The sequence below is a fragment of the Emys orbicularis genome, chromosome 1, assembly GCF_028017835.1.
Source record: "Emys orbicularis isolate rEmyOrb1 chromosome 1, rEmyOrb1.hap1, whole genome shotgun sequence".
NCBI lineage: Eukaryota > Metazoa > Chordata > Testudines > Emydidae > Emys > Emys orbicularis.
The window spans coordinates 73,438,563-73,465,136 of record NC_088683.1 but is presented as its reverse complement, the minus strand read 5'-3'; the positions used below and the strand labels follow the sequence as shown (position 1 = coordinate 73,465,136).

Sequence of the window (26,574 nt, the reverse complement as noted above, 5' to 3'; positions counted from 1 at the left end):
AGTGTAAGTCTCAGGTGGTGATAAAAGCAAATATGCCAGATATTATTAGTCTGCCCTCAGATTTGTACTAGTGGCACAAGTATATTTAAGAGCAGAGCTTTATCCTAAATGTAGTGTAGAAATTTACTCTAAAAGCTGAGTATGGGTAAACACCAAGATATCTCATTCAAGTTCTTTTCATTTCTGCACTGATGAAAACTTATAAACATCAGAAGAACATTTAACCTGTTACTGCACTGTATGTATTTAATCTGAACAAGAGCAATTTCTAATTGATGCTTTCTATCTTTCAGGAAGGGGAGGAAGAAGCAGACGAAGAAAATGATCCAGATTATGACCCGAAGGTGAGTAGTACCCAGGAATGTATTTAATTAAAATTACACCATTAAATTGTTGCTTTAAATTAATCTGCAATATACAATTCATAATTCCTGTAACAAACATGCTTTGACTAAACTGCTCTCTCAGATGGTTTTAATACTCCACTTTTTACCTTCTAAGATTTGCTGAGCAACATTGTCACTCTAACTTTGTTTTAATAACACTTTTAAATATGTGGCCATGGATCTTTTTTAAAGAAATTAGATGTATTATTACAAAATGAGTGTTTAAAAATATACATAAGCAACCTTTTTTTCAGCAAGTAAAAGCTTTCCTATTCATAAGTTAAAGAAAATACAACTTATCTTAAATGAGGGCTGTTAAAATCTTCGATTTAGTTGGGCGAGTTTGTCATATATTTATTTATTTTTGCTATTATCTGTGACTTAAAGTGTAGCCTGCATTTGGTTGCACTATCAATGAGAACATATCCTTTCACTTGGGTGAAATTTCTTGAGTGGGGCTGAAGCTGTATTTTAAGACTTAAGAGTAAGGAGAGGATTTGGGCTGTCTTCCCTGGAGATGATCATCCTCCTGTACTGAGCAGAACCTACAACAGTGCTCTAAAGAAAACTAGGTGTAGCTTTCCTGCTAACATGCAATTGGATGTAAACACTCCCTTTGGCAGGGAATATATTGCTTGGCTAAGAGCCCATCTCATTCCAGTCTTCCCCTGTATGTCCTCTTCCCCAAAAAGGGGAACAATACAGATGTTTACTACCTAGAGAGCAGAGACTTCAGGATGACAAGAGGGCAATATGGATGTGCAGCAGGGATTGTTAATCCTCTGTTTGGCATACTCCCAAGTTTATGTAAATTCTTATAGTTTAGTTTGGGAAGTACCAGACATCTGAAAATTCATCCTCTTGCTCTACATCAGCCCCTTTATTCTAGGTGAGCCACTGGGATTTTTGAAACCTAGTTGTCATAGTAGGTAGCATTTATCCAGCTACTTCTGGGACCGCAAGCAGTGATCAAGAAGCCAAGCCAGGTCATTAGTAATTTTGAATGGGAACCAAACCAAACTCAAATATACAGGACATTGGAAACATCACTGTTACTCAGGTGATAGTGGGTAGTTGGTTATATCAGTTACATGATGCCTGCTCAGGCTAGTTGCAGAAGAAATATTGCAGAAAAAGAAAATACTCATCAGATAAAGGCAACTGTATCATTTTGGGGAGAACGTATGATATGTTATAAAAAATGCAAGATTATAATGGGAAATATCCATTATCATTTTTGGACCAGTGCTATTATAGTCACCCACAATATGGTAATATCTACTCTGATCTGCAAAAGCTACGTGATGGGGATGGGATACTCTGTGAAATGGGCAGGTACTAGGGATGCTCTTGTTGCAGATACACAGAAGCAGAAACCTATAGATAATTCTCTGCTTTTCCCTCCCTGTCTGCTAGAAATCTCTAAACAATGTGCAGAGAGTATCAGCTAGTTTTGCAAGTTGAGTTGTTAAAGGATAGTGCCAGCCCACATTGTAGAAGAATTTAAAGAGTGCTAGCTTCAGTGGGCATAGGTGAAGGAGGGCTCTGCATAACATATTGAAAGATCAGTAGGCCATATGGATACATCAAACTTCTTCTCAGCAGTGTTGGCAGGGCTTAGATCAAACCAATAATGGTATATCAAATAAGGTCAAACAAAACTGTTCAGCATTTGCCCTGTTGCATCCAACCACCTGCATTCCACTGTATCCTTCACTGCCCATGACAAAAAAAAAAATTGTTATGGAGAGCAAAGTAATGCGCACAATGCCTTTCCTGCTGAACTGCTTTAATCTACCCTGACAGAAATATCAACAAATTGATTATTTGCCAACTGAGACAAGTAGGGCTCATGCACCTGCTGTGGGATATGCTAATTGGCCTTGTATGTTGGTCAGATATTGGCTGTTGCTAGGTTGCAAGATTTCAAATTCTGTTTGAGGCAACTGAGGGATGCAGCAGTTTTGTTGCTTAGCCTAGCACAGGACACAGAGGAGGGAGTAGTGTTCAAATGGATACGCAAGTGCCCCTTGCATACAGTCCTGTGCAGGTCCAGCCTCCGTATCCTTATCTGTATATGTAAGTGATCTATTATCACATGTTTCTGCAGACCACACTTGACTGAATCTTCTCCCTCTTATGCCACTCAGCATGGCAAGATGGCAGTTGCTACTACTAATTGCTACAGTTGCTAATGCAGCGTCAAGAAATAGAACAGAAACAGGGCAAGGGCCAGGGCTTATGATGACTAACTGTGTGGGGGAGGGGGGGAAATGAGGGGAGAAAGATGTTGTCATCAAGGCGGTAACACTATTAGGATGTAGGACTGAGCACCACTGTTCCCCAGAAGTAACTGCTGTAGAGCCAGATTCTTTAAAAAAGGGGTGCTGTGGGAGGAGAAGGTGGGTAGCTAGTAGGCCCATAAAAATGGGGTGCGGGGGCCAAGATCTGTACTAAGCAAAACAGAAGGTTGTACATGGCCTGGCAGTGAAGAAGGAATCAAGTCGATAAGATGAAGAGCAAGTACATGTTAAAACACACCTACAGGCCATTCCCATGTGCACCATCATGGCAATTGTTCAGCTGCACACAGTGAGAAGCCAGGGAACAATTCTTTACCTTTGTACACCTCCCATGCACCTGGAGTGTCACTAAGGGTTTTTTGCCTCTGCTTCACTCCAAAATGCACAACAGTCACTATGAATGCTTTACCACTTCCTACTGAGCAATCTCACAATTCTGCATGTCATCATTCATCAACTCTTCTGCATGTCAATGTAACACTAAATGTTGTCATTAAAGCCAATTGCTGGGTTGACTGTAGAGGGCTACGCGTTTATCTCAGATTTGCTTCTGTCATGGTTTCACAGATCCATCTATTTACTCATTTTTGGCTGTCTGAGCAGTGTGGGGCCAATATAACCTTGCAAGAAGATGCTCTAAGCATTTACTTCCGTTTATGTTTAAGTAGATTATTAGAACGGATGCTGGAGACTCAAACATTGCCAAGTAGCTAGTAGGCCGACAATGCAGCAATTTACAATCTGTGGTCTGTGGGAAATAAAATTTCAGATGCCAGAAAAGGCATACTTTTGATTGACCAGAATAACAGAATGTGAATACCCCCGCCTTACAGGTCAAACCCCAGAAGTGTTGTCATTACCAGAGAAGTCCACAGTTTAGGGCCCTTTCTCATGCTGCGGCCAGTGCCATGCCAGAGATATGCAGCATTTATAGTTGAATTCTGTTCAGTCAGTTTTCAGTCTAAGACTTCAGGGTCTGTAGACCACAGGGTGAATTTTTCCAAAGGGGACTGCAAGTGAAAAAAGATTGCAAACCACTGCCCTAGATACTGTGCTTAGTATATCCATGTACATTTACGGGGATGGGTATGAAACCACCCTCTGCCAGTTCTTCCATCACCACAATTGACTGAGACTGGTCCTTGATTGAGACTGTTACTGTAATGAAAGTACTGACAGTGTTAGGTAGGCTGAATCTGAGTGTGCCATATAATCCAATATACATCTTACTACTCACCCTACCATATTGTTTGTAATTTTCTTTAGTAATCTCTCACTTCCCACTAGCAAATTAGCAATTAGCCTGTTTTTGATGTCTAGGGGCCAGGTTCTGCTGGCTCATTCAGGTATGCCATCACAGTCTAGTGCCATCACCCCACAGGTGGCTCATTCAATCACTTACATGCGAAGGGTATTCAACATGTCATCTCAGCGACCATCATCCGTTTTCAGGATTTTGTGCTTTTGTTAATTATGCAGGTCAGGAGCCAGGCTTTCAAAGTGTGACTTGTCTCCTGAGGGATGACATTAGAGCAAGTAAGCTCTCCACTACTGATATTAATGTGAATTTTTGTCCTTTTATCAGGAAGATTTGGCTTCCCTGTTAGCCCAGATGACACACAAATAATGGCTCTACTGTTGAACAGTGCAGACAGGAATTGGTTTGCATATACATCAGTCATGACAGGTGCTGAGAAATATGGCCATAGAAGCCATAAATGCCATGGAATAGGTGTTATTTCTGTAGGCTTTATACCTTGGGAGCCTTGATGGGGACTTAAGTGTTACCCTCACCAGGTTACCCCTCATGTCATTATACAGATACATGATGACCTGTGCAGTGAGCCTGTATGTTTGGGCTGCCTGTGCTCACGGGATCAAGGAAAGTCCTTCTTGGCTAAGACTCTTGCAGTATATGGGCACCTCTTCCATTTCTGTGCCAGGCCAGTTTTGTTCCCATTCTCTTTCCCTCCATTTTTTTTCAAGATAGACCACCCTACTGTAGTTAGAAGTGCTGTGTTGCTGCCAATGGCTAGTGCAGCCCCCACCCAAGGCAAAACTGAGGCATCCTCTTGAATTTGGCTATTCAGAGAGATCCTTAACTTGCTTAGTGCACAGAGATTTGTATACATATAATATTATACACAGTGTGGATAAGGGAGAGAAGATGCAAGATTCTTAATAGCTAAAGTTAATTCTTAAGAGCTGTAAATGAAACTAGAAAACACTTGCTTGACAGCTTTAATAAGTGGCTTAGAAAAATAACTTGATGTGACATCTGTACACTAACTTCTTTTTTTAATTCCTCAACAGAAGGATCAAAACCCAGCAGAATGCAAGCAGCAGTGAAGCAGTGTGTATGTGGCCTTGAGGATTACCTGCACTGTAATAGCCTAAACACAACTATTAGTTACTTACAGCCTTATGTTTTGTATCTTCTTGGTAGAATTAAGTAAACAACAATTTGTTAAAATGAAATCAAACACATAAGTACCAGTTTAAAATGTAGGTTCATTCTACCTAGCATTTTAATAGTATAATTTTCTGCCAATATGTAGAATGCAGTAAATCCCCTAAAGCATGAATGTTAATTCATTGCTACATAGTTTGGTTCTTGTGAAGTCTTTCGTCATGTAGCTATTAGACTGCAGCTGTGAAGATTATCAGAACTGTTAACTGAGACCAATATTTGTTTAGAGAAAATCCTCTCCTGAAGAACCAACCAAAGTATTTTCAGCCCAGTAGTTTGAATGGGTTTGTCTGCTTGCACTAGATGTGCCTTCATTACCTTGTTAGAGAAATGGCAGTGACTTGTACTAACTAGGAGATGATGCATTTCTGGATTTGACTACTTCAGACGACTAGTATAATTCATTTAACTTCCAACAAGACCACATTAAATGTTCATAACTGTCTGCTTGTTTATGCTATGGGTTTTGTATTTTATGTGACCGTGATCTACAAAAGAAACCTAGTAATCATATTAAGGTTATTGTTTACCACTGGGGTGTGAATAAAACCTAGTATTTTCAGAAGTTAGTCTTCTTTTATTATGCTGTGTAAACTGTTAACATCTTACATGCTGCAGCTGATTTTTTTTTTTTTACTAGACAGTCATTTTTGGAAACTTTTTATAAGCAAACTGTTTAACACTCAGTGACATACATCAACTCAACTGCACTATTCTCCTTCCTGGACAGTTTTATCCAGGCTCTTCATTGTCAGTATAATGGGAATAATAAGGTCATGTTGCCACGTGTGAATATGAGCTATATATTTCTTTGACTACAGTCAGCATGTCATTTGGGAAAACAAATTCAATTTTTGCTGCAGTTCTGTATTTATAGGCAAGTCTGGAACCATGGAATAAAGATGTACAAAACTCTTTTCATAATGCCTTAGTGAACTTCAGAGGTAACCACTTGATCAAATGAACTCTGGCTTATATTTTAAATTGCTGTGTAGACCTAAAAAGTATAGATTCCCCTAAATACCACCTGGATAGAGTAAATAGTAACCCTTTTCATGAGTCAATATAGACAGTTCTCCAAAGTGGGAAGCTGTATTGCTATCTTCAAACTATGAATCTGGGAAGATGAGATTCAGGCCTTCTGAGTGCAAACTACTAGTTCAGTTTGGGAACAATATCTGTGTATAAGAGGAATAGACTCACCCATTGACAAATATGGAGACAGCTAACAGGAAATGCAGCAGCTTAAGACCTGTGTGGTAGAAGGAATACTTTTTACAGGCAATGACCTCAGGATGAGAGCAGAGGCATCCGAATTCCTTGAATAGCTATTCTCGTTTCTTTATTTCTCCTCCCCACCTCCCCACACACACACCGTAAACCACCCTGTTTATTGACTTTGTATCAGTCTGGAAGAGATTGGGATGCAAAGAGCTCTACATTGACTGTGTCCCTGTTGTTAGTCTCTAAGGTGCCACAAGTACTCCTGTTCCTTTTAATGGAATTGGCTGTTCCATTTTGCAGTCCTTACTGCACCAATTTTGGTCATTTATGCTTAATTTAGTTCTTGTCTTTCTTTATGTATTCTTCCACTCAAAAGTAAATCATTCCTTTTTCTGCTATCACCTTTCCTGCTCTAGAAACTAATTTTTTTTAATATGGTACACAAGCTTTAAAGCTACTTATTCATAAAACTGGGCTGCTAAAATGTAACACTTGTAACACTGAAAAGTCAGTGGAATTCAATGTTTGTACAACCATTGCCTTTTCTTTACAATCTTTACGAACTCCAGGCTGCTTGTGGCTTTCTGAAACATTGTTTTCCTTCCACTCCCTGTTTCTAATATGACATAGCCACTTTCATTTGAGGCTCTCAAAGTAATTTACTGACACTAATTTCATATTGCCTCTATGTTGTGAGTAAAGATACAGTTATCACTACCCTGCCCCTGACATACAGCAGACTATGGGACTTGGCATCAGTCTGGCTTGTAGCATGTAAGGCTCTATAACAACCTAGGACAGGGGCAGTCAAATATTTTTTTTGTCAAAGTCCAAATTACTTGGTCAAGGTATAGTCAAGGTCCAGACTTCGGAGGGGAAAAAAACCAAACAGTAAGTAAATAAGGTTTTGAAGTCGATTCAAAGGTGTGGAGTGGTTATTTGGCCTGCAGTCCGCCTATTGACTACCCCTGGCCTAAGACCATAAAGACAATTCTCACTGAAACGTAGGAATTATCTGAGTTGGAATTCAGCCAAGGCATGCAAATAGTACTACATTGTAGAGCAGAGGGCACTATGTTCAGTAAACCTTCAGCGTGGATTGTAGTAGTTGTGACATTGTTTCCACTCTCCCTCCACTTTTACCAGGTCATATTAATTAATACTTGGGGTTAATGTTAAGTGGGCAATTTACCTTGGTATTTAAGATGTTTCACCTATAGAAAATATTTTTGTGGGAGGCCATGGGGGGGAGAATGGGGAGAAAGGTATTTGACCCTTATTTCTGGTCAACACCTAAAACTGAAGTCAACCTAGCTGTGTTGCTCAGGGCTGTGAAAAATTCACACCCCTGAGAGAGGTAGTTAAAGCACCCTAAGCCCTGGTATCGACACAGCTACATTGATGGAAGCATCCTTCCCTTGACCACCTACCTACAATCTCTTGAAGGGGCGGATTGATCAGAGATAGAAAAACTGCTTCTGCCACTGTAGCAAGTGTGTATGCTGCAGTGGTGTAGCTGCAGCTGTAGGATAGACATGCCCCTACTCTAGGACAATGGTTCTCAACCTTTTGAGCTCAGGACCCATTTGTAAATGTTTTTGGCCTGTTGTGACCCAGTAAATAGTCTGTGGGTGGAGGCCCTGGGGTTGCTTCGGTTGCATCCTACCCCTTGGTTCCTGCCTGGCACTCACCCCACAGTGGCAGCTCTGGTGCTGTGGAGCTGGCTGGGCTTGACTCTCCACTCTGGATGTTGCAACCTCTGGGTTTGCAGTGCCACTCATGTTTGTTTGGCCCTGTCCCCTGATGCCCAAATTTGTGAAATGGAGTTGCAACCCCCATGAGCCAGGGGACAGTGCCACTCAAATTTTGCCTACCTGGATTCCTGTCATTGTGACAGCTGGGCTGAGTGGTGCTGGGACTATTTGTATTAGCTCCAGTTTATCAATAAACTAATCTTAGTGATTAACTTGAGAACTAATATCTTTAACAGTGTAGGTGGGGAGAGTTAGGCAGAATTAAGGTCACTCAGTTGTATTTTATTAATCTTCCACCCCACTCAGCTATTGTACCTTGCATGCAAAATAGAGATGTAATTTTAAAACTTTAAAAGTAGCTGATTATATCTAGTTCATTCTGTATCAGGGACTGGTTCTCATTTACCACCTCAGTCTTGACATAATTTGGAAACTAATCAAACGTGCATTTCAGTATAGCCAAATGTAATGTCGTACATTTATGACCCCAAAAAAGTATGTTACCCTTAAAGAATAGGGCTGTATCCTGGAAATTAACTCCTCTGAAAAGGAGTTAGGGGTCATTGAAGATAACTATTTTTCTTTGAGTGCTGGTCCTGATGTGTATTCCACATTTGGGTATATATGCACCTAGACCAGAACATCTTGCAAGTAACATCTGTTGTTCCATGCCTGTGCCCTGGATCTCCTTGTGCTCTGTAATTTCTGTGGATAGCTCTCCCACTGTGCAACTTGTCACCTGCCACTTGGAGTTCTGGGAATGGATCCCAGTGTATCATGGGTGCAGGCTTACCTTCCCATGATGCACTTTTCTCTTTCCCATCATTCCATAGGCTTCCAATTACATTTTGAGATGTTTTTCAACAGCCCCCATAAAAAGTGTGCCCACCATCTGTCTGAAAGCATGAATCCTGCAGTGCTCCCCAGCCTTGAGATGGATGTTATCAATACAATGCACCTGATCCTGTAGTATTTCGTGAGCTGTAAATCTGATAATGAAACCATGGTGTCTGCCCTGCTGTGTGCCATGGAAAGAAACAACTCAAGATTGATGTTGGCATTCACAGATCAGCTGCACATGGACCGTCACTACTGGGCACGGGAAACAAGCACTGAGTGGTGGGATTGCATAGTGATGCTGGTATGGGATGACAAGCAGTGGCTATAGCACTTTTGGATGTGCAAAGCCACCTTCCTGGCACTGTGTGGGGATCTCGCCCCTGCCCTGCAGCGCAAGGACCCCAAAATGAGAGCTGCCTTCACATTGGAAAAGTAAGTAAGTGGCAATCACTGTGGAAGCTGGCAACTCCAGACTGCTACCGGTAAGTCGTGAATCAGTTTGGCTCTCTCAACTGTGTATGTCCTGCTGTCATTATGAAACACATCCGTAGGGATGGAGTGCAAGGGTTAGTGTGACAGGCCAGGAACATGCGAGGAATGAGTGGGAGGAGTTTGGGGAGGGCATGAAAGGCAGTTGTGTGGGCTGCAGGAGGAGGTAAGCGTGGATGTGTTCCACCTGCAGCGCAGTCAGGGACCTCAGCATCTCTGGTCCTCCATCAGCTTTATTGTCTGCTCCCACTCCTGTCTCCTCTCCTGGCTATCCATTCTGAGTTTTTTGTTCTCTGTCCATTCTCTCTGCTTGTTATCAGCAGCATCAGATGATTGCAGCACTTCCCTAAATGTTTTCTCCTTATCTGACAGAGCTGCTCTGCTGGTGTGTAGGAGGTGACCCTCAAGGGCACATCTGCAGAAGCTAAAGAAACAATAAATAGAGGCAGTATTGTGAGTGTACTCACAGCCTTGAATCATAAGTTACATATGCCTCTTTCTCAACTGGCAAGCGCACAGCACACTGAGAGGCCTAAGCATGGTGTGGTTGGCCCAGGGGGTCAGAGCAAGATGGGACAAAAAGTTCAGTGGCTTCCGAAGGGGATAACTACAAGTACCTAGGGACATTATTCTGAATACTGGCACTGTTTTCCACAAGCAAGGGTGATGAAAGCTGATAACTCACTCATGAGGGTAACCAAGGATGCAAGAGTGCATCTCCTGCATGTGTGCGGCTCATCTGTGTGCTGCGTTGGTGCCTGCAGAAGTAATTGCCGATTGGTGCGGCAAAGTTTCATACAGAAAGGGGGCAAAATAAGGCAGCTCTACTAAGGGACCTTCAGCAGAGGACTGCAAAGTACCTCCAGGAAAGTTATCAGGACATCCTGGCGTGCATTAACTAACTTTTTCTGCCAGGGTTCCCACTGTGTAGCTACAGAAGGGAATGAAAAGCAAATGCAAAAAGTGCTAGTGTTAATTTCTATCCCTTATCCCTCTTCTATCCTGTGTTTATTTTTTTTTATTTTTATTTAAAAGAGAGCGAGCGCTCTACCTCATATCACTGCAGTATCAAAGCAAAATGAGTACTTACCAGAGCTCCCTTCTCCTGCATCAGGCATACCAGAGCTGGAGTGCTGGGACTGGCTAGAACCCTCCAGAGTCAAAAAGAGGTCCTGACTTGCCACATCACTGGATGATCCTGTTGCATGTTCCACACTCTCCTCAAACTCTACTTCCTTGTCCACCGCTTCGTCCTCAGGGTTCACTCTGCTGGCTGCTGCCTCCAGTCCCCCCAAAATATCCACAGGGCTCTGGGTGGTGGAGGTGGGGTCACCGCCGAGAATGGCATGGCTTCGGCAACACATCAGAGTGACGATTGGCTTCCCTTGCTTTCTGGTATGCCTGCTTCAGCTCCTTGATCTTAGCATGGCACTGCTGCGTGTCCCTTTTGTGCCCCTTCTCCTCCATGCCATGAGCAATCTGCCCACATAGGTATCAAAGTTCTTATGGCTGGAGCTGAGCTACGATTGCACAGCCTCCTCTCCCCACAGACTCAGCAGATCCAACAACCCTGATGTTCTCCAGATGGGAGCACGTTTGCTGTGGGAAGCTGGCATTGTCAGCTGGGAAGATGCTATGCGAACTCTCCATGTCAAGCAAACAGAGGAATTTCAAAAATTCCCAGGGGTTTAAAGGGGGAAGGATGCATGCCTGTGTACCTGGCTGCAGGGCAATGGAGTTCAAACTGGTCACAGAGCAGTCACAATGAGCATTCTGGGAGCCTTCCTTGAGGCCACTTAAGGCAACATAAGTGAGCACAGAGTGTATGCTGATGCTGCGTCTCTCTAACTTTGTCGCAAAAAGCTCTATGCCTCTCGTCGAGGTGATTTTATTATGTTGGCATAGCAGGAGGGTTAAATCGGCTAGAGGAGTATTGCAGTATGCACACCTCCACTGTTTTGTCAACAAAAGCTACCTTTCATTGACAAAACTAGCGTAGACATGGCGTTTGACTATGCACACATTACAGCTTAAGTGGTACAAATTATGTTGCTCAAGGGTGTGAATAATAAGCCACCTCCCTGAGCGACGTAAGTTACGCAGACCTAAGTGCCGGTGTGGACAGTGCTATGTTGGTGGGAGAGCTTCTCCTGCTGACATAGTTACTGGTGCTCACTGGGGCTGGAGTAATTCAAGTTTACGGGATAGCTCTCACCCATTGGCTTAGAGCGCCTGCACTAGCAGCGCTACAGCTGTGCCGCTGTAAGCTCTGTAGTGTAGCCATGGCCTCCGGCTGCTTCCAGGAGAATGGGTTCCTTCCATGTCAGGTGAGTTTTCGCATGCAGGTCCCAAGAACTTAGGTCTGCCCAAGCCGCCTGACCATGAAGCGAGAGCATGCAGGAACAAAGCAACAACCATGTCATCCCCAGTATAGACATCAGTGCTGATCATGACCTAGCAAGCCAAAGGACCAACATCTGCTGGTACCAATCAAGAGCTCCAGATGGGAGACACATCTTGTCCCTGTCCCCTAAGGCTCTGCCAACCACTAAGTCTGGCAGTGGATCCAGTGAAACTAACAACCAAAACCCCTCAGACATTGGAATGGTCTGAGACATATACTATCCCAGAGGATATCTTCGCCCTACTGGATGTACAAACTCCTCTACTTTTGGACCCAATTGTTTTGATAGATGTTTTGATCCCAGATGTGGATGCCATGTCAAAGAGAAGGAGTTACTCCCCTCGTCCGTCTGTGAGACGGAGTGTCCTCCCACTGACACCAGCAGTACCGCTGATGTAACCAAATCTGGCCGCCTTGTCAGCTGAAGCTTGTGTCCAGGACAAACCATCATCTCCCCAACCCAGAGAGGTTTGGCCAGCTAGGGCCTTGAGTTTCTTGGACCCATCCTCTGCTCAAGCAAGGTTACCCTCCAAGAGCCTGCTGGTACCCAATGCCTTGGGCTCCCCTGACCACCTTACAATCCTTCATACTGTGGCCCTATTGGGATTCATGGGGTCCTATGCAAGACACCCCAGATTAGTGTGCTTTACCAGAAAGTCATGTCCTTCTCCTAGACAACAACAATCCACTCCGCAAGAGTACGTACAGGAGGAAGCTAACTAACTGGATCCGCCAGTACAGGACATGGATATCCTCTTCCTCACCCAATGAGGCAACTGCTCTATCTTCACCATTGCCACCTGATGACCATAGGCAGTGTCAAGAACTGTTGCAGAGGGTGGTGGCAGAACTTTAGATTCCATTAGAAGAAGTTCAAGATCAGCATATCCAAGAGTTTGTGTTGTGTAAGTCCACTGGACAGTAGTCGGGTAGCTCTCCTGGTGAATTAGGCCATTATGAAACCAGCTAGAGTGGAATGGCATACCTCAGAAATGTGTACCCTATCCTAAAAGGGTTGAGAAACATTACTTTATGCCTGCAAAAGGGGTAGAATTCTTGTTTACTTAACCTGCCCCCAGCTCCTTAGTATGAGCAGCCATGGAAAGATCCGAGCAGCAACACCCTAAAACAACCCCATGGACAAGGGAGCTAAATATATGGACCTTCTGAGGAGGAAGGTATTTATATTCACCAGTCTCCAGCTCAGAATCTCTTAACTACCAGCCCCGTTATCGAAATATGATTTTATGAACTATCCAAGTTCCTGGTGTTCGAAGATGAACTCTCCCAGGAGGAGAAGGCCCAGTTCTAAGCCCTTGTTGCGGAAGGTAAACTCATGGTTTAAAAACCTCATTTCAAGCTGCAGTGGATGCAGCCAATGCTGCATAATGATCTATAGCCACTGCCATAGTAAAACAGCAAGAGTTGTTGTCTTCAAGGTTCCTCACAGAGGTTCAGAATACCACTGAGGACTTGTGCTTCAATGAAACTAATCTCTTTATTGAGAAAACAGAAGTCTTTGCACTTGTTAAGACTCCAGGACAACCCTCCACTCCTTGGGCATTTATACCCTTGCCCCTAAGAGGAAGCATCATAAACAGGTATGAAAGGCAAGGCCTCTTCTACAGTCTTTCTACCACCAATCATAGGTGCCGACTCCATGGGTGCTCCAGAGCTGGAGCACCCATGGGGAAAAATTAGTGGGTGCTCTGCACCCACCAGCAGCCAAGCTCCCCACCCCTCCGCCTCCTCCCCTGAGTGCACCACGTCCCCCCTCCTCCGCCTACCTCCCAGCACTTGCCGCCGCCAAACAGCTGTAGCAAGCTCCGGGAGGGAGGGGGGAAGAGCGGGAATGTGGCATGCTCAGGGGAAGAGGCGGGGCCAGGGCAGGGACTTTGGGGAAGGGGTTGGAATGGGGAAGGGAGGGGGCAGGGCAGGGGTGGAGTCGGGATGGGGCCAGGGGTAGAGGGGGGTCCAGCACCCACCAGCTTCAGTAGAAGTCGGCGCCTATGCCACCAATGACCACATAAACTGCCACACAAGTGTCAACAGGTGCAGAGGCCAAGGTATGCAACCCAATCCACCTCGATGACATCCACCCAATCTCATCCACCGACTAAAGGTTACTCGAGAGCTGAGACCCAACACTGATGCCATTTCGACCTGTTTCGGTGGTCGCCTAGTATACTTGTCCTTTGTTGTAGCCCTTCAGTTGTGGGCAAAGTGAGTGAGTACTAGATATCCACTTTGGGTACACCATTGAGTTTTTCTTCTCCTCCTCCAAATCGCCCTTTCCGGCTCTGCTTCAGGGACCACTCTCATGAGATCCACTGACAGGAGCTGGAGTCTCTCCTCGAACGAGAAGCTATAGAGCAAGTGGTACCTCAGCATCAAGGAAAAGGGTTCTTCTACCAATTTTTATACTCCCCAAGAAAAGGGGAGGACAGAAGCCTGTCCTCAACCTATGTCAACTAAATACTTTTAATTGCAAATTAAAATCCCACGTGGTTACGTTGGCATCAATAATTCCCTCCTTGGAAAAGGATAGCTCTCAACATGAAAGATGCTTACTTTCATGTGGACATTCACATGTTCCACAAGAGGTTCCTCAGGTTTCTGGTAGTTGTTGGAATACAGCCAGTTCAGGGTACTCCGGTCTGGCAACAGCTCCCCGGGTCTTCATAAAGATCTTCAGTGGTGGTAGCACAGATGAGATGAAACAGCTACGTTGTCTTCGGACGATTGGCTACTAACAGGCAGATCTCATCTGGAAGTTCAGTCGGCAACCTTGTCTTTGTTCTACCTCATGGGAAGCTGCATAAACGTAAAAAGTCAACTCTGATTCCTATGCAGCTCATAGATTTTTAGGGGCAACCCTGGACTTGACCACAGCAAGGGCCTACCTTCCTGCAGACAGATTGCATGCCATGAGCAGTCTGATAAACCAAGTCCCTTTCACACCCTGAACAACAATCCAGGTCTCTTTGCTAGGCCACATTGCCTCCTGTACTTATGTAATGTGCCTACTAGGCTCCATCACCGTTGTCTGGAGGCCTGGCTCTGGTTGATATATATGCCAGATAGACACAGCATGAACAGTGTAGTCACAATTGCCATCAATGTCAGGGCATCACTCATCTGGGGGACAAACCCAAAACATGTGTAGTGGAGTATTTTTCTTACCTCCGAGACCTGACATCACATGACACTAATCATGGACACATTCCTCATAGTTGGGGAACCCCCATAGGTACGCAGATGCTTCGGAAGGCCTGGATGCCTATCATTCTCTTGAAACTAAGAGCAGTCCGACATGCCTGCAATGTATTCCTCCAACCCATATGATCCCGACATGTCTGGATGACCATCTTCTATATAAACAAAGAGGGGCAAAATCCCTCCCATTATGCATAGAGGCGGTCAAATTATGGAACTAGTATATCTGGAACCACATCACAATTTCTGCAGTATACTTTCCAGGGGCTCAGAACACACTAGCAGACAGCCTTGCTAGGCATTTTGCCACCAATCATGAGTGGAAATTACATAATTCAGTGCTGAACAACCTCTTACTCAGTGGGGAGCACCATCTCTTAACCAGTTTGCCTCTCAAATGAACAAGAAGTTCAACATATATTGTTCCAGAGTAGCACAACATCAAGATTCCAAGGGTGATGCCCTCCTGTTGTCCTGGATGGGCCACTTGAAGTACGCCTTCCCTCCCATCCCACTGCTACCCTAGTTTGTATGGAAGATTTGTTATGACAAAGCATGATCATTCCCTTGCACCGAATTGGCCCAGACATTGCCCCCTACTGTGGATTTTCTAACTCAGAAATGATTTCCCACTTACCATTGACAGTCCAATGTTCCAAGCTTCCAGAGTGTGAGTGCCACTTGCTTCTCTGCTGTCAATTCAGCTCTTATTCTGGTGTCCTTGCACTGGTGGGCTAGGGCAAGCTCAACACACAGATCCAGTAATGTGGCCTTTCACATACAAAAGTTTTGCAGCCACTGCTTGGCATCCCAAACTTGTGGGATTTTTTTTTTTTTAAGTGCAAAAATAATGGGATATGGATGGCATTATGGGATGGAGAAAGCTGCATGCTGGAAACTTGACCCCTAGTTCCCAGAGATCCTTGAGTGACTCATTACTATTCCACAACACATTGAGAAAATGTCCCAAATGGCACTGCACCCGACTGTGATGCATGGCACATTGGGATACCTACCTGTGATGCAACACTCTCTGCATCAACACAAGGTCTCCTGCTGAGTACGCATGGCGCTGACACAAATAGCCACATATGCATACACACGAGTGATATACCAACTTCAGTGGCTGTATGCCAATGTAACTTGTGTCGACCAAAGTTTGTAGTGCATACTTGGCCTAAATGTATGTTAAGGGATTCTCTCTTGCTTTCTGGAATAACTGGAGATGGAGGAGGGAATGTTAAAGTTGCCTACATTACCTAAACTTTGTGTATCTGTACTTCCTTTTACATGACTTTAAACATAGCTGACTTGATTCTTTGAGAACTACAACGTTCTCAAGGTATTTTCCCAGCTAAGTAATGGATATTGAAACCTCCCTTTTTTTTAACCTAGGAATTGCCTTTATGTTGAACATTCTAGAATTGTTTTGTGAAAACGCACTATAAACTATGCAGAAATTAAACCTGCTCCTCTGTAGACCTACCCTTACATTCTTTCTGATGCTTTCCTTCTCACTTGCCCTGAGACTTACAATCCAGATTCACAACCTGGGTTATGACCCCTTTGTACCACTCAGGTGGTGCAAAAAGACCCAGCTGCAAATGCCCAGCAGAGAATTACTCTGCCAGAGAACTCCTTAGAGGTGCATCTGTGCCACAGCCCCCTCCTCTACCCCAATCCCGGGTGTGGGGAGGAAGGAGGTGTAGCATTTTTCACTGGCTTAAGGACCCATTACGGAGCTTTAGGCCATGCACCCTATCGGTGCAATAGCAGCACTGCTGTAGCTATGCTACTGGAGTGCTGTAATGTAGACTCTTCCTTTGGCAATGGAAGGAGTTATTCCGTTGCTGTAGGTAATCCACCACCCCGAACATCAGTAGCTAGGTCAATGGAAACTTTCTTCCTTGTACCTTCTCATCTCTACAGCAAGTACTGGGTCATTATAACTATGTTGCTCTGTGGTGTGAATATGTCAATCTAAATTTTAAGAGTAGACCAGACGTAAATTGCACATACATTGACCAGGATTTAGGGTGTGAGAGTTCTGAAGAGGAAGGGTCCGTTGAAGCCTCAAAGCCAGTGGTAGAACTTACAACCCTAGTAGCAGCTTTTAAGTTTCATCAGGGTCTGGGCAGGCCATAAAAGTCAGCGAGCTGGAGTCAGAACCAACTCCCAGAAATTCCCACCACCTCCTGTGCTGAGCAAAGCTTGGCATATGGAAGAATCTAATCCCCCAGGTCGTGGTTTTCTCCCACCCAGGCCAATCTCTGTATGACCCCTGTCACAGAGTTTCCTAGTAGCTGTTTCACTCAGCTGGAGACGCATTGGCTTCTGTGGCATTTTCAAGTGGAATTCAAGGAGCTGGATTTAACCTAGAAAGATCTAAGTAAAATTGAGATAAAAATGTCTTTTGTGGACAAACCCCAAATGGTTGTGCACTTGGTTACCTGAGAGACTTCCCCTTTCCTTGTGCCATACTGCCACTGCTGAGATCAGCACCAGGGGTGCTTAAGGTGGAGCCACCTGAATATAAACAAGAGGGTGCTGCCAGCAGGATATTCTTTGTGAAGGGATTTCAATTTTAGAACTTTTTCCGCCCCCCCCCCCACCTACCCCCCTCTGCTTTAGCCCTGGCCAGTTTATCCTTCTGAATATTATACATCCCACACCAATCTTTTTATCACACTGTTGTGGAAGGGGTTATTGCAAATGGTCCCAGGACCCCAGTGTTCACCAGTCTGTTGTGAGTGGACCTAATTTCTGGGTACCGCCTGCTTCCAAGCCAACTGGGTCTGGGCAGAGTCTAGTTGCTGTTTCTAATTCTTAGAATTGAAGGCATACGCTCAGGCTCAGGCCTCTTGTTTGATGCCCTTCCTTGGGACATTGGACACTGCCATCTAGCCTCCATAGACCCCAAAACCAGTGTTTAAGGGCTCCCAGGACCCCTCAGTTGCTTACACACGCTCCTCTGGAGCTTCACCTAGGTTATGGGCACTCTGGGCTTCTAGTTTAACCCCTTTGGGGACAATGTGGACTGTCGCATGGGTTGACTGTGGTTAGGGGCTATGGTTGAAATCTATGGATAGTCTTCTATATTGTATTTTGTTTTATGAGATGCATGTCTATGGCTCAGGAGGGTCAAACTCAATCAGAAGAGAGGACCAGATTTGATTATGGTTTGTGGCCTGGGCTATAAATACAGGAATTCTTACTCCTCCTCAGTCCACAGTGGATTCCTGACTGATATCAATGGGAGGTTTGTACAAAGACCAAGAGGAGACCAGAATTCAAGAGGTAACTATTTTTATTTAGTACCTTATTGTCCTGCTCTGTGAGAAAAGCTGTGCCCTGTTATGCCACTGCTACTTTTGCTCTTTGTTTCTCTTCCTTCCCCATCTTTCTTTGGCTGTTTCTCTCCCTCTGCTTTCTCTCTTCTCTGCCCCCCCCCCCCCCCGCCTCCAACAACTCCCTGTGCCTACCTCTTGCAGACTTCACTCTCAATCTTTTTTCCATTACATCTGCTTAATTGATCAGTAGTGGAATAGTTTAATGTTGATTATTGAAAGTGTTATTGCTGACTGCTATGGGTTCACGCCCCAATGCAGTTTATGGCTGACATGGGAGTTCTCACATCTGACTTGGTGTTTCAGGCTCCCTGGAGACTCAGGCAAACATGACATCAGTTTGTACTCACTATACAATTGGAGGGTTATGTCTGCAGCCAAAAGAGCTGGAAACTTACTTTTTTTTCTTTCCTTCTATGGAATCTCAGATTGAGCAGATTCTGACGGTGTCATGCAAGCCACATCTATGATACCCCCAAACAGATATTTATGAATGTTTGAAGAAACGAAGCCCTTCCAGTAAGAGCCTATCATGAAACTCGCTATCAATTAATAAGTTCTACCACCATCCCCTTTCTACCAAAGAAAGTAGTTAAGAGCACCAAGCTTCATCAGAACAAATCATGTGAGGAAATACAAAACCAGTAGGGGAACAGGGAACATTGCAGATAGTAACTTTGCTTTTTCTGTGTTCTTTTTGAGCCCATTCTCCGTAGTTCCCAAAACCATTGCCAAATTTCCCTCTGGCTTCACACAATAAATATATTCTACGGGTTTTCAGGCACATCAGTCTTTGGCTTTCAAAGTTAGGAGCCTTATAATGTGTACACAGGTGCAATGTCTGTACAACTGCACTCTTCTATCAGCAAGCGAACAATAGGGGAAAATACCAGAAGGATGAGAGGACCTGTCATTTATATTTTCAAGGATCAGGTTCAGCATCCTTCCATCTTGCAGTATTAACGTTTGGCACTAGGAGGCATCTGAACATCAGATATATCCAAAGAGCTTTTAGTAAACTAGGAGTGTTTACAAACCTTGCATAGAATTTATTTAGGGTGACCAGACAGCAAATGGGAAAAATCTGGACAGGGGGTGGGGGGTAATAGGATCCTCTATAAGAAAAAGACTCAAAAATCGGGGCTGTCCCTATAAAATCGGGACATCTGGTCACCCTAAATTTATTAGAACTACAGTAGAGCAAGTAGAGCTTTGGCTCCATTTGTGAGACAGAGGCCCCTTGGCCCCTATTTCTTGCAAACAGCTCTTGCTTTAGATGCTACAAACTTACTACACCAAACACATCTTACAGGATATTTGTCCATAAAGAGTAACACCTGTCTACAGAAAGCTTGTAACTTGTCAAGACTCAGAAGCATTGCGAGATGTATGTATGGGCAATATTTAAGGAATAATGTATTTATATTGAAAGCATTCTTTATTGACTAGAATAAAAATTAGTCACTAGGGGTACTGTGTCTGAGGGCTTGTCTACATTGTCAAGTTTTGTCCCCAAAAACCGCCTTTTGGTGACAAAACAGCAAGAGCGTACATACTACAATGGGGACTTTTGTCATGAAAAATGCCCAGTTTTGGCAACAAAAAGCTTCCACCCTTACGAGAGACTTTTGTCTTTTCCCCTCCCATTATTGTCGACAAAGAGCCAGTGTAGACACTGCTGATTGTTCTGTCGACAGAACTGGCTTCTGCCAGTATCCCACAATGCCTGCCCTGATTGCTCTGCTCAGTGTTTTGATCTCTGCTGCCCTCTGGGCATGCGCTCCTCCCCTTTCAAATCTCCGGGAAGTATCTGTGTGCTGCTCCGCTTGGGGAACAAACCAAGAGCAAATCCTTGGAATGCTCCTGTTCTGCCCTGCGCTAGGAATTCAGCAACAGGCAGCCTGCTGCTGCACGGGGAGGGGGACAGACTGCTGTGCTGCTTTGCCATTCCTCAACATGGAGAGCTCACAGAGCTGCTCATGATGCTGCTCTCAGCAGCTGAGGGGGCTGTGGGAGAACTCAGAGAGAATCCCAAGATGCGCAGCGATCAGCTCTTCCTTCCCACAACACTGTACTGTGGGATACGTACCCCTGGTGCATTGCTCACCCTGTCGATAATGGTGTCCCCCATGTGGACATAACCTATTGACAGAGAGAGCAAGTGTGAATACCCTTTGGCGATTTTTGTTTTGTCAACTTTTGGGTGTCGACATAAGTTTTGTCAACAAAACTTGGTAGTGTAGACAAGCCCTCAGGGATGACCCATTCATGCAGGGGGAGTTGTCACTCCACCCTGTTTAGCTGGGGAGGTAATGCAAAGCTCAGGGCTTGGCTACACTTGCAAGTTAGAGCTCATTAAAGCAGCCCTGGGCATCCTAGCTCACTACCCGTCCACACTGGCAATCACGTAGAGCGCTCTGACTCCAGGGCTAGAGCACTCCTGGTACTCCACCTCGGTGAGAAGATTAACACTTGGTGCACATTGGCTGAAATGCCCGGGTGTCAGTGTGAACGAGGTGTTGCATTACTGAGCTCTGATCAGCCTCTGGAAACGTCCCGTAATCCCCTTAAGTCAAGTGGCCACTCTTGTCATTGTTTTGGAATCACTGCAGGCATGCCGATATGCCCTTTGAAAGCTCCATTTCTGACAGCCGGCTGCTTATCTGCTCCGAGACAAAGCAACCATTACTGTAGAATGCTGTGTGTGAGAGAGAGAGAGAGAGGCGGGTGGGGGGGCGGGGGTCTGTTGCTGTCTGAACTTACAAGACAGCATGCTGACATGCTCTCAGCCCCCCCCACTCTCTCCCCCCACATACACACAACACACTCCCTGTCACACTTCACCCCACCCTCCTCATTTGAAAAGCACGTTGCAGCCACTTGCATGCTGGGATAGCTACCACAATGCACTGCTCCCTCTGGCCGTTGCAAGAGCTGCTCATGTGGCCACGCCAGTGCACTTGCAGCTGTCAGTGTGGACCGATTGCAGCACTTTCCCTATTGCGCTCTATGAAGGCTGGTTTAACTCAAAGTGCTCTACATCTGCAAGTGTAGTCATGCCCTCAGTTGTTTGGCCTTGCTCCCTCCCAAGCCTACCAACAGGAAACCATCAGAGATAACCTCAAACAATTGAAACCACTTTGAGGTGGAAAAGGAACATTACAACAGAGAGAGGTTTGCCCTGTCTGAATAAAAACAAAAGGCTGTTTTCAGGATAACACACAAGGGGGAGAAGCATTTTGGATCCATTCACTGAGGAAGTCCCCTGAGGGGCAGGGGGGCTTTCATGAATGTTTGGATCCTGAGTCTTGTGAAACCAGCCAGCTCTACAACAGACTGAAATTTGCAGGGAAAACTTACTTCATATATTGATAAGTCTACAAGGTATGCAGTTTGTTTTTTATGTTGTAACCTCTTGCTTTTAACACTTTTTTTTTCTTTTTCTAGTTAAATTTTTATTTTCACTTAAATCAACTTTTGTTTTATTATAAGGGCTCAGAAGTGCTGTGTGGTTTCCAAGAGTGACGGTTTAAGGTAAAATTTGTAAACTGGGGTTCCCTGCACCTTGGGGTATGAAGGATCTGGAATTTATGTGAATAGCCAGTATCAAGGGCTGGAGATCATAGGGATACAATTCAAAGGGGACTGGTGTGCACCTCTTGTTAACCTGCAAGGTGAAGTTAGGGCTGGCAATTGGCAAGATGAGAGTGCTTGAGTGTCTGAAAGGCTGGTTGTGTTAGGAAGCTGATGTGGAGCCAGGGATAAGCAAGACAGACTCTTTCACGCTGGAGGCAAGGTGTAATATGGTGCCCCGAGAACCATCACAACAATTACAGCAGTTTGAGTAGGTCAAAACTGTTGAGGCATCCAGTGTAGTTCACCATATTATACCTTGTTCTTCTCAAACATTAATTCAAAAAGCTGTAAAGGAGTTTTGTTCCACAAAGTAGTGTCTAATTTCACTTTATCAGTCTAGGCACATATACATATTGTTCCTCTTTGAAAGTAAATACTTGGATTTTCAGCTGTTTCTAATCTTGTTATTTTACTATAGGTCCAAGTAACCTACAGTGGCTGTCTCCACTACAACTGCTACAGTTGCACAGCTCCAGGGTACGGTGGTGGAGGTGCTTCCCCTGTTGATATGATGGGTTTTTCTGGTGCCGTAGTTAATCCATCTGTCTGAGAGGTGGTAGCTAGGTCAACAGAAGAATTCTTCCATTGACCTAGGCATGTATATCTACACCCAGGAGTAGGTCGACCTAACCGCAGTGCTCAGGGCATGACATTTTTCACAGCCCTGAGCAATCCAGCTAGGTCAATCTAATTTTTAAGTGTAGACCAGCCCTTAGGAAAAAAAAACTAGATCAACAAGTGGCTTTCTCCCCATTTCCACTTCGGCTGGGTCCAGACTGGAGTTTTTAGTCTTGTTGTAGTGTATGTTCATTAACACCCTTGTAAATGCTGCTGGCCATATTTCACATTTGTTTCTTATCAGGTTTCGAAGGTGAATTAGACCCAGCCACAAAAGCTTTGTGATCTGGAACATACTTTAATAATGTCCATTAGCCTTAGTGAGTAGTAGGGCTTTGCAGGAGCGGGCCCTCATATTGTAACTAGGCGAGCTGGACAATTTGTAGGGGGGGCCGCGACGCTGAGAGCCATTGAACCAAACTGTAAACCTTGTGTATGATGGAAACCACTTCAAGCTGCAGCCCCAGTTCCAGCACCTATGACTGTAAATGGTCTGAAAGCTGCCTCTTAATAATAATAATAATAATAATTAATAATAAATAACTAGTAAGGACACCTAGCTTTTATAGAAAGCTTTCATCCTTTGATCTCAGTTTTTTTTCTGGGGAGGGTCAGGCGCTCTGCTGACGCTACAGCAATAATAAATGAAACTGTTTAGGCGGTAGCAAACTGTAAGCAGAAGAGAAAATAGCACTGATCGGATTTAACCATCACCCGGACTGCTGGGGAGCTGATGAAGGCGAAGTGGGAGCCGATTTCCCAGGGCGCTTGACCCATCCTAGTCAGAACAAGGGACAACCCCACCAGAGTGACACCGAAGGGAGGCGCCTGCCAGGAAGCGCGCCGCGAGGCAGCCCCATATTTGGAAGGGAACCCAGGGAAGCGGGGGCGTGAGAAAGGAACGCGGCGTTTGCCGGAGCTGGGCTTCCCCTCTGCCGGGTGTCACTCCGGACTGGGCGAAGCGCGCTGCGAGGCGGAGCAGCCAGACTGAGCGCCCAGAGCCGGGCGCCGGCTCCGCACGGTCGCTCGCCGCCCCAGACACCTCGGTAGGGTCAGGATCGTCCCGGCTTCGCCGGAGCCTGGTCGCTCGCCGCCATCCGCTTCGGGCGCGAGGAGGAACGGGACCGGCTGCTGCCTGCCCCGCCGGGAGGAGGCTCCGCGGCCAGCAGGCGCAAGCCGCCCCATGCCAGGAGGATGCTGGAGAGTGGCTGCAAGGCGCTGAAGGAGGGCGTGCTGGAGAAGCGGAGCGACGGGCTGCTGCAGCTGTGGAAGAAGAAGCGCTGCATCCTGACCGAGGAAGGGCTGCTCCTCGTGCCCCCCAAGCAGCCGCAGCCGGGTCCCCCGGCCGCCGAGCCGCCGGCCGCCAAGATCAAGGAGCTGCACTTCTCCCACATGAAGACGGTGGACTGCGTGGAGCGGAAGGGCAAGTACGTGTATTTCACCGTGGTCATGGCCGAGGGGAAGGAGATCGATTTTCGGGGCCCGCAGGAGCAGGGCTGGAACGCCGAGATCACGCTGCAGCTGGTGCAGTACAAGAACCGCCAGGCCATCCTGGCCGTCAAGTCCACCCGCCAGAAGCAGCAGCACCTGGTCCACCAGCACCCGGGCCACCGCCTCCGCAGCGCCTCCAACTCCGCGTAGGGCGCCCGAGGGACCGGCCGCGGCACAGCCCAGGTACCTCCCCGGGCTCCTAGGAATCCTGCCCCCTCCCCTGTTAGCCCCAGGGCGCCGGGGAGCGTGGGATCTGCTGGGCGCCAGAGCCAAACCAGGACCCCCCCGGATCCCTCCCTAGGTCGAAGCAGGTGGGCTCCCAAGCGCGCTCAAGGCACTGGGGGCCTTTACAAACCAAACCATCGCCAACTTACCGGCCTGGGACTCCGTCTGCCTCGGGGAGAGGGAGGAGAGAAAGAGTTTTCTCTGCTCCCAGCCCTTTCGTTCTCCCCCAGCACCTTCGAGGAGTTTCAGAGACAGCCGAGGAGTGCGGCTGCCTTTTGCGCCGGGGGTGTATGGTTTCCGAGCCCTGGCCTGTCCTTATACGCTCCAGAAGCCCATATGATCTTCCATCTCCTGCCCTTCCTTTTGTGCCTGGTTCACTGTTGCAGGACGGTACACCTACCATTTGTCATTCAGAGACCTTGTTCCAGGCACAGGCAGGTTGGCTATCTGTGCACACACCCTTTGTCAGCTCATTCCGATTCCCTTCCTTCTGTATTGTTGTATCACAGGTTGAATCCAAGCGGCACTTCAGGAAGTGAGACTGAGCAGCGTCTTTCTGTTGTGAACATACTTCAGTGGATCGACAAACTTGGCAAACCGAGGAGAGCCACGGAGCAGGGAGACTGGAGAGCATCAGTTCAACAACCTGAAAACCCAGCGAGTTTTCTGCACAATCCCTTCCTTGGTGCGGGGAAAACATTTCAAGTCATATGGACTCTGAGTACTATTTATGAACCTTGGAAAGGATCATCTGGCATGATGGGGCGTCTAGGACACATGATGTACTGTACATTTATTTTAAAGTATTTTATTTTATGGTTATTTATTAGGGATTTTGTAAAAGGCTAGTTTGCAAGACCTTTCTGAATGTAGGCCACTATCCAGAAATCAAATTCCAAATAAAAATTCAAAGCACACCTTAGCTCCTGCATATATTGCAACCTTTGGAGAGAGAGAGGGAGGTTGTGGGAGAAGTGAATGATTTATATGGCCATGAATTTTGGGTGATTTTCCACATGGAATACAATAGTTTTCATTTCTACCCAAAATATTCTTTTAGAAACTGTTGTTATATTAAAGTGGAAAGTATAATGCATGGTTTAGAATTAGGATAAAGATCTTAATGCACAAGAAATTGCTTCTCTCCAAGGGTTGGAACCTGATGCCAAGGTTATTATTATTTTTTAAACATAAATATGGGGGAAGGGTATTACATTTTATACACAACTCAATTACACAGAAAAAATAATCTGATTCATTATTATTAGATAAAATACCTTTTGTTTCATTTATCATATACAGCAGTTGAAGAGGGAGCTCTGACCAATTTGATTTGTGATATGAGAATGTCACGTTAAACTTATATCAATTTTATGTGCTCGCTTATTTTGTGTTATGAAAATGGTTGTAAGAGCTGAGAACTATTTATTAAAACTTCTGTACATTTGAGTTCAGGGCTCTCTTGGTACAGAAGGTTTATGAAAGGGCCATGTTCCTGACCTTTTTCTGACAGATTTTAAAGCCCATCTTGTAAATGTCTTAAAGTATTTAAATGAGTCATTTCAGTCATAATTTTCCTAAACTGAAAAATGCTATATTGCTGAGATAAACAAGTTTATTTTGGTGTGTAATATTGCCAGATGTTGAGAGATGTGTTGGGATCTTGTCTGCATTATGTTAATGAACCCCATGAAGTTAGAAAACAAAGTACTAGGCATATGTGTCTTCCTTCTCCTGTTGAAATCAGGAGTTTGAAATCAATGAGAGTTTTGCTGTTGATTTCAGCATATGGGGTGACTAGACCCTGATCCAGAAAAGCAAGTGATCATGTGCTTTTCTGGATTGGGCCCTTAATGTGGTGGATCATTTCCCATTTTGCACTGCTGTAGTTAAAGCTCTCTGCTTTGAAATAAATAGTGAGTTGTCCTTAAAAATCTGATAGTACGATACGGCCTGTTATCGCTAAGTCAAGGAACAGAGCCTCAGCCATGGAACTATTTATTTTTACCAACTCATTAGGGAAACTGCTCTGCCTGTTTATAAGCTATACAAATGTAAACAGAGACTTAAAGTAATATGTTTAGAACTTCTGATTTGTAGCTTTACCTTAAAAAAAATGACTGGATAAAAGAAAACATGAAAATGACACAGAGAGATCTTAAACCAAGCAC

The 26,574-nt window shown here is 45.2% G+C and overlaps 2 protein-coding genes across 4 annotated transcripts in view; both read left to right on the top strand.

Annotated features, from left to right (window-relative positions):
* The window catches only part of NAP1L1 (nucleosome assembly protein 1 like 1), a 53,676-nt gene extending 47,952 nt beyond the window's left edge, over nt 1-5,724 (top strand). For 2 of the 3 annotated variants that reach the window (XM_065423396.1, XM_065423395.1), the window contains exons 14-15: nt 294-344; nt 5,003-5,724. In XM_065423396.1, the coding sequence (XP_065279468.1) occupies nt 294-344; nt 5,003-5,038 (87 nt within the window). In that variant the 3' untranslated portion in view covers nt 5,039-5,724. Of the gene's footprint in view, nt 1-293; nt 345-4,510; nt 4,633-5,002 lie in introns of all 3 variants that reach the window. The other variant, XM_065423397.1, reaches the window with a different exon arrangement.
* Nucleotides 5,725-23,860: 18,136 nt separating this feature from the next.
* On the top strand, nt 23,861-24,328 carry PHLDA1 (pleckstrin homology like domain family A member 1). The gene has a single exon (XM_065423515.1). It carries the CDS (start codon nt 23,882-23,884, stop codon nt 24,326-24,328), a length of 447 nt encoding a protein of 148 aa, XP_065279587.1. The 5' UTR covers nt 23,861-23,881.
* The last annotated feature ends 2,246 nt before the right edge of the window (nt 24,329-26,574 follow it).

What these genes read in the sequence shown, in the direction of transcription:
- PHLDA1 (XM_065423515.1), top strand. Translation starts at nt 23,882, where the DNA reads ATGCTGGAGAGTGGCTGCAAGGCGCTGAAGGAGGGCGTGCTGGAGAAG.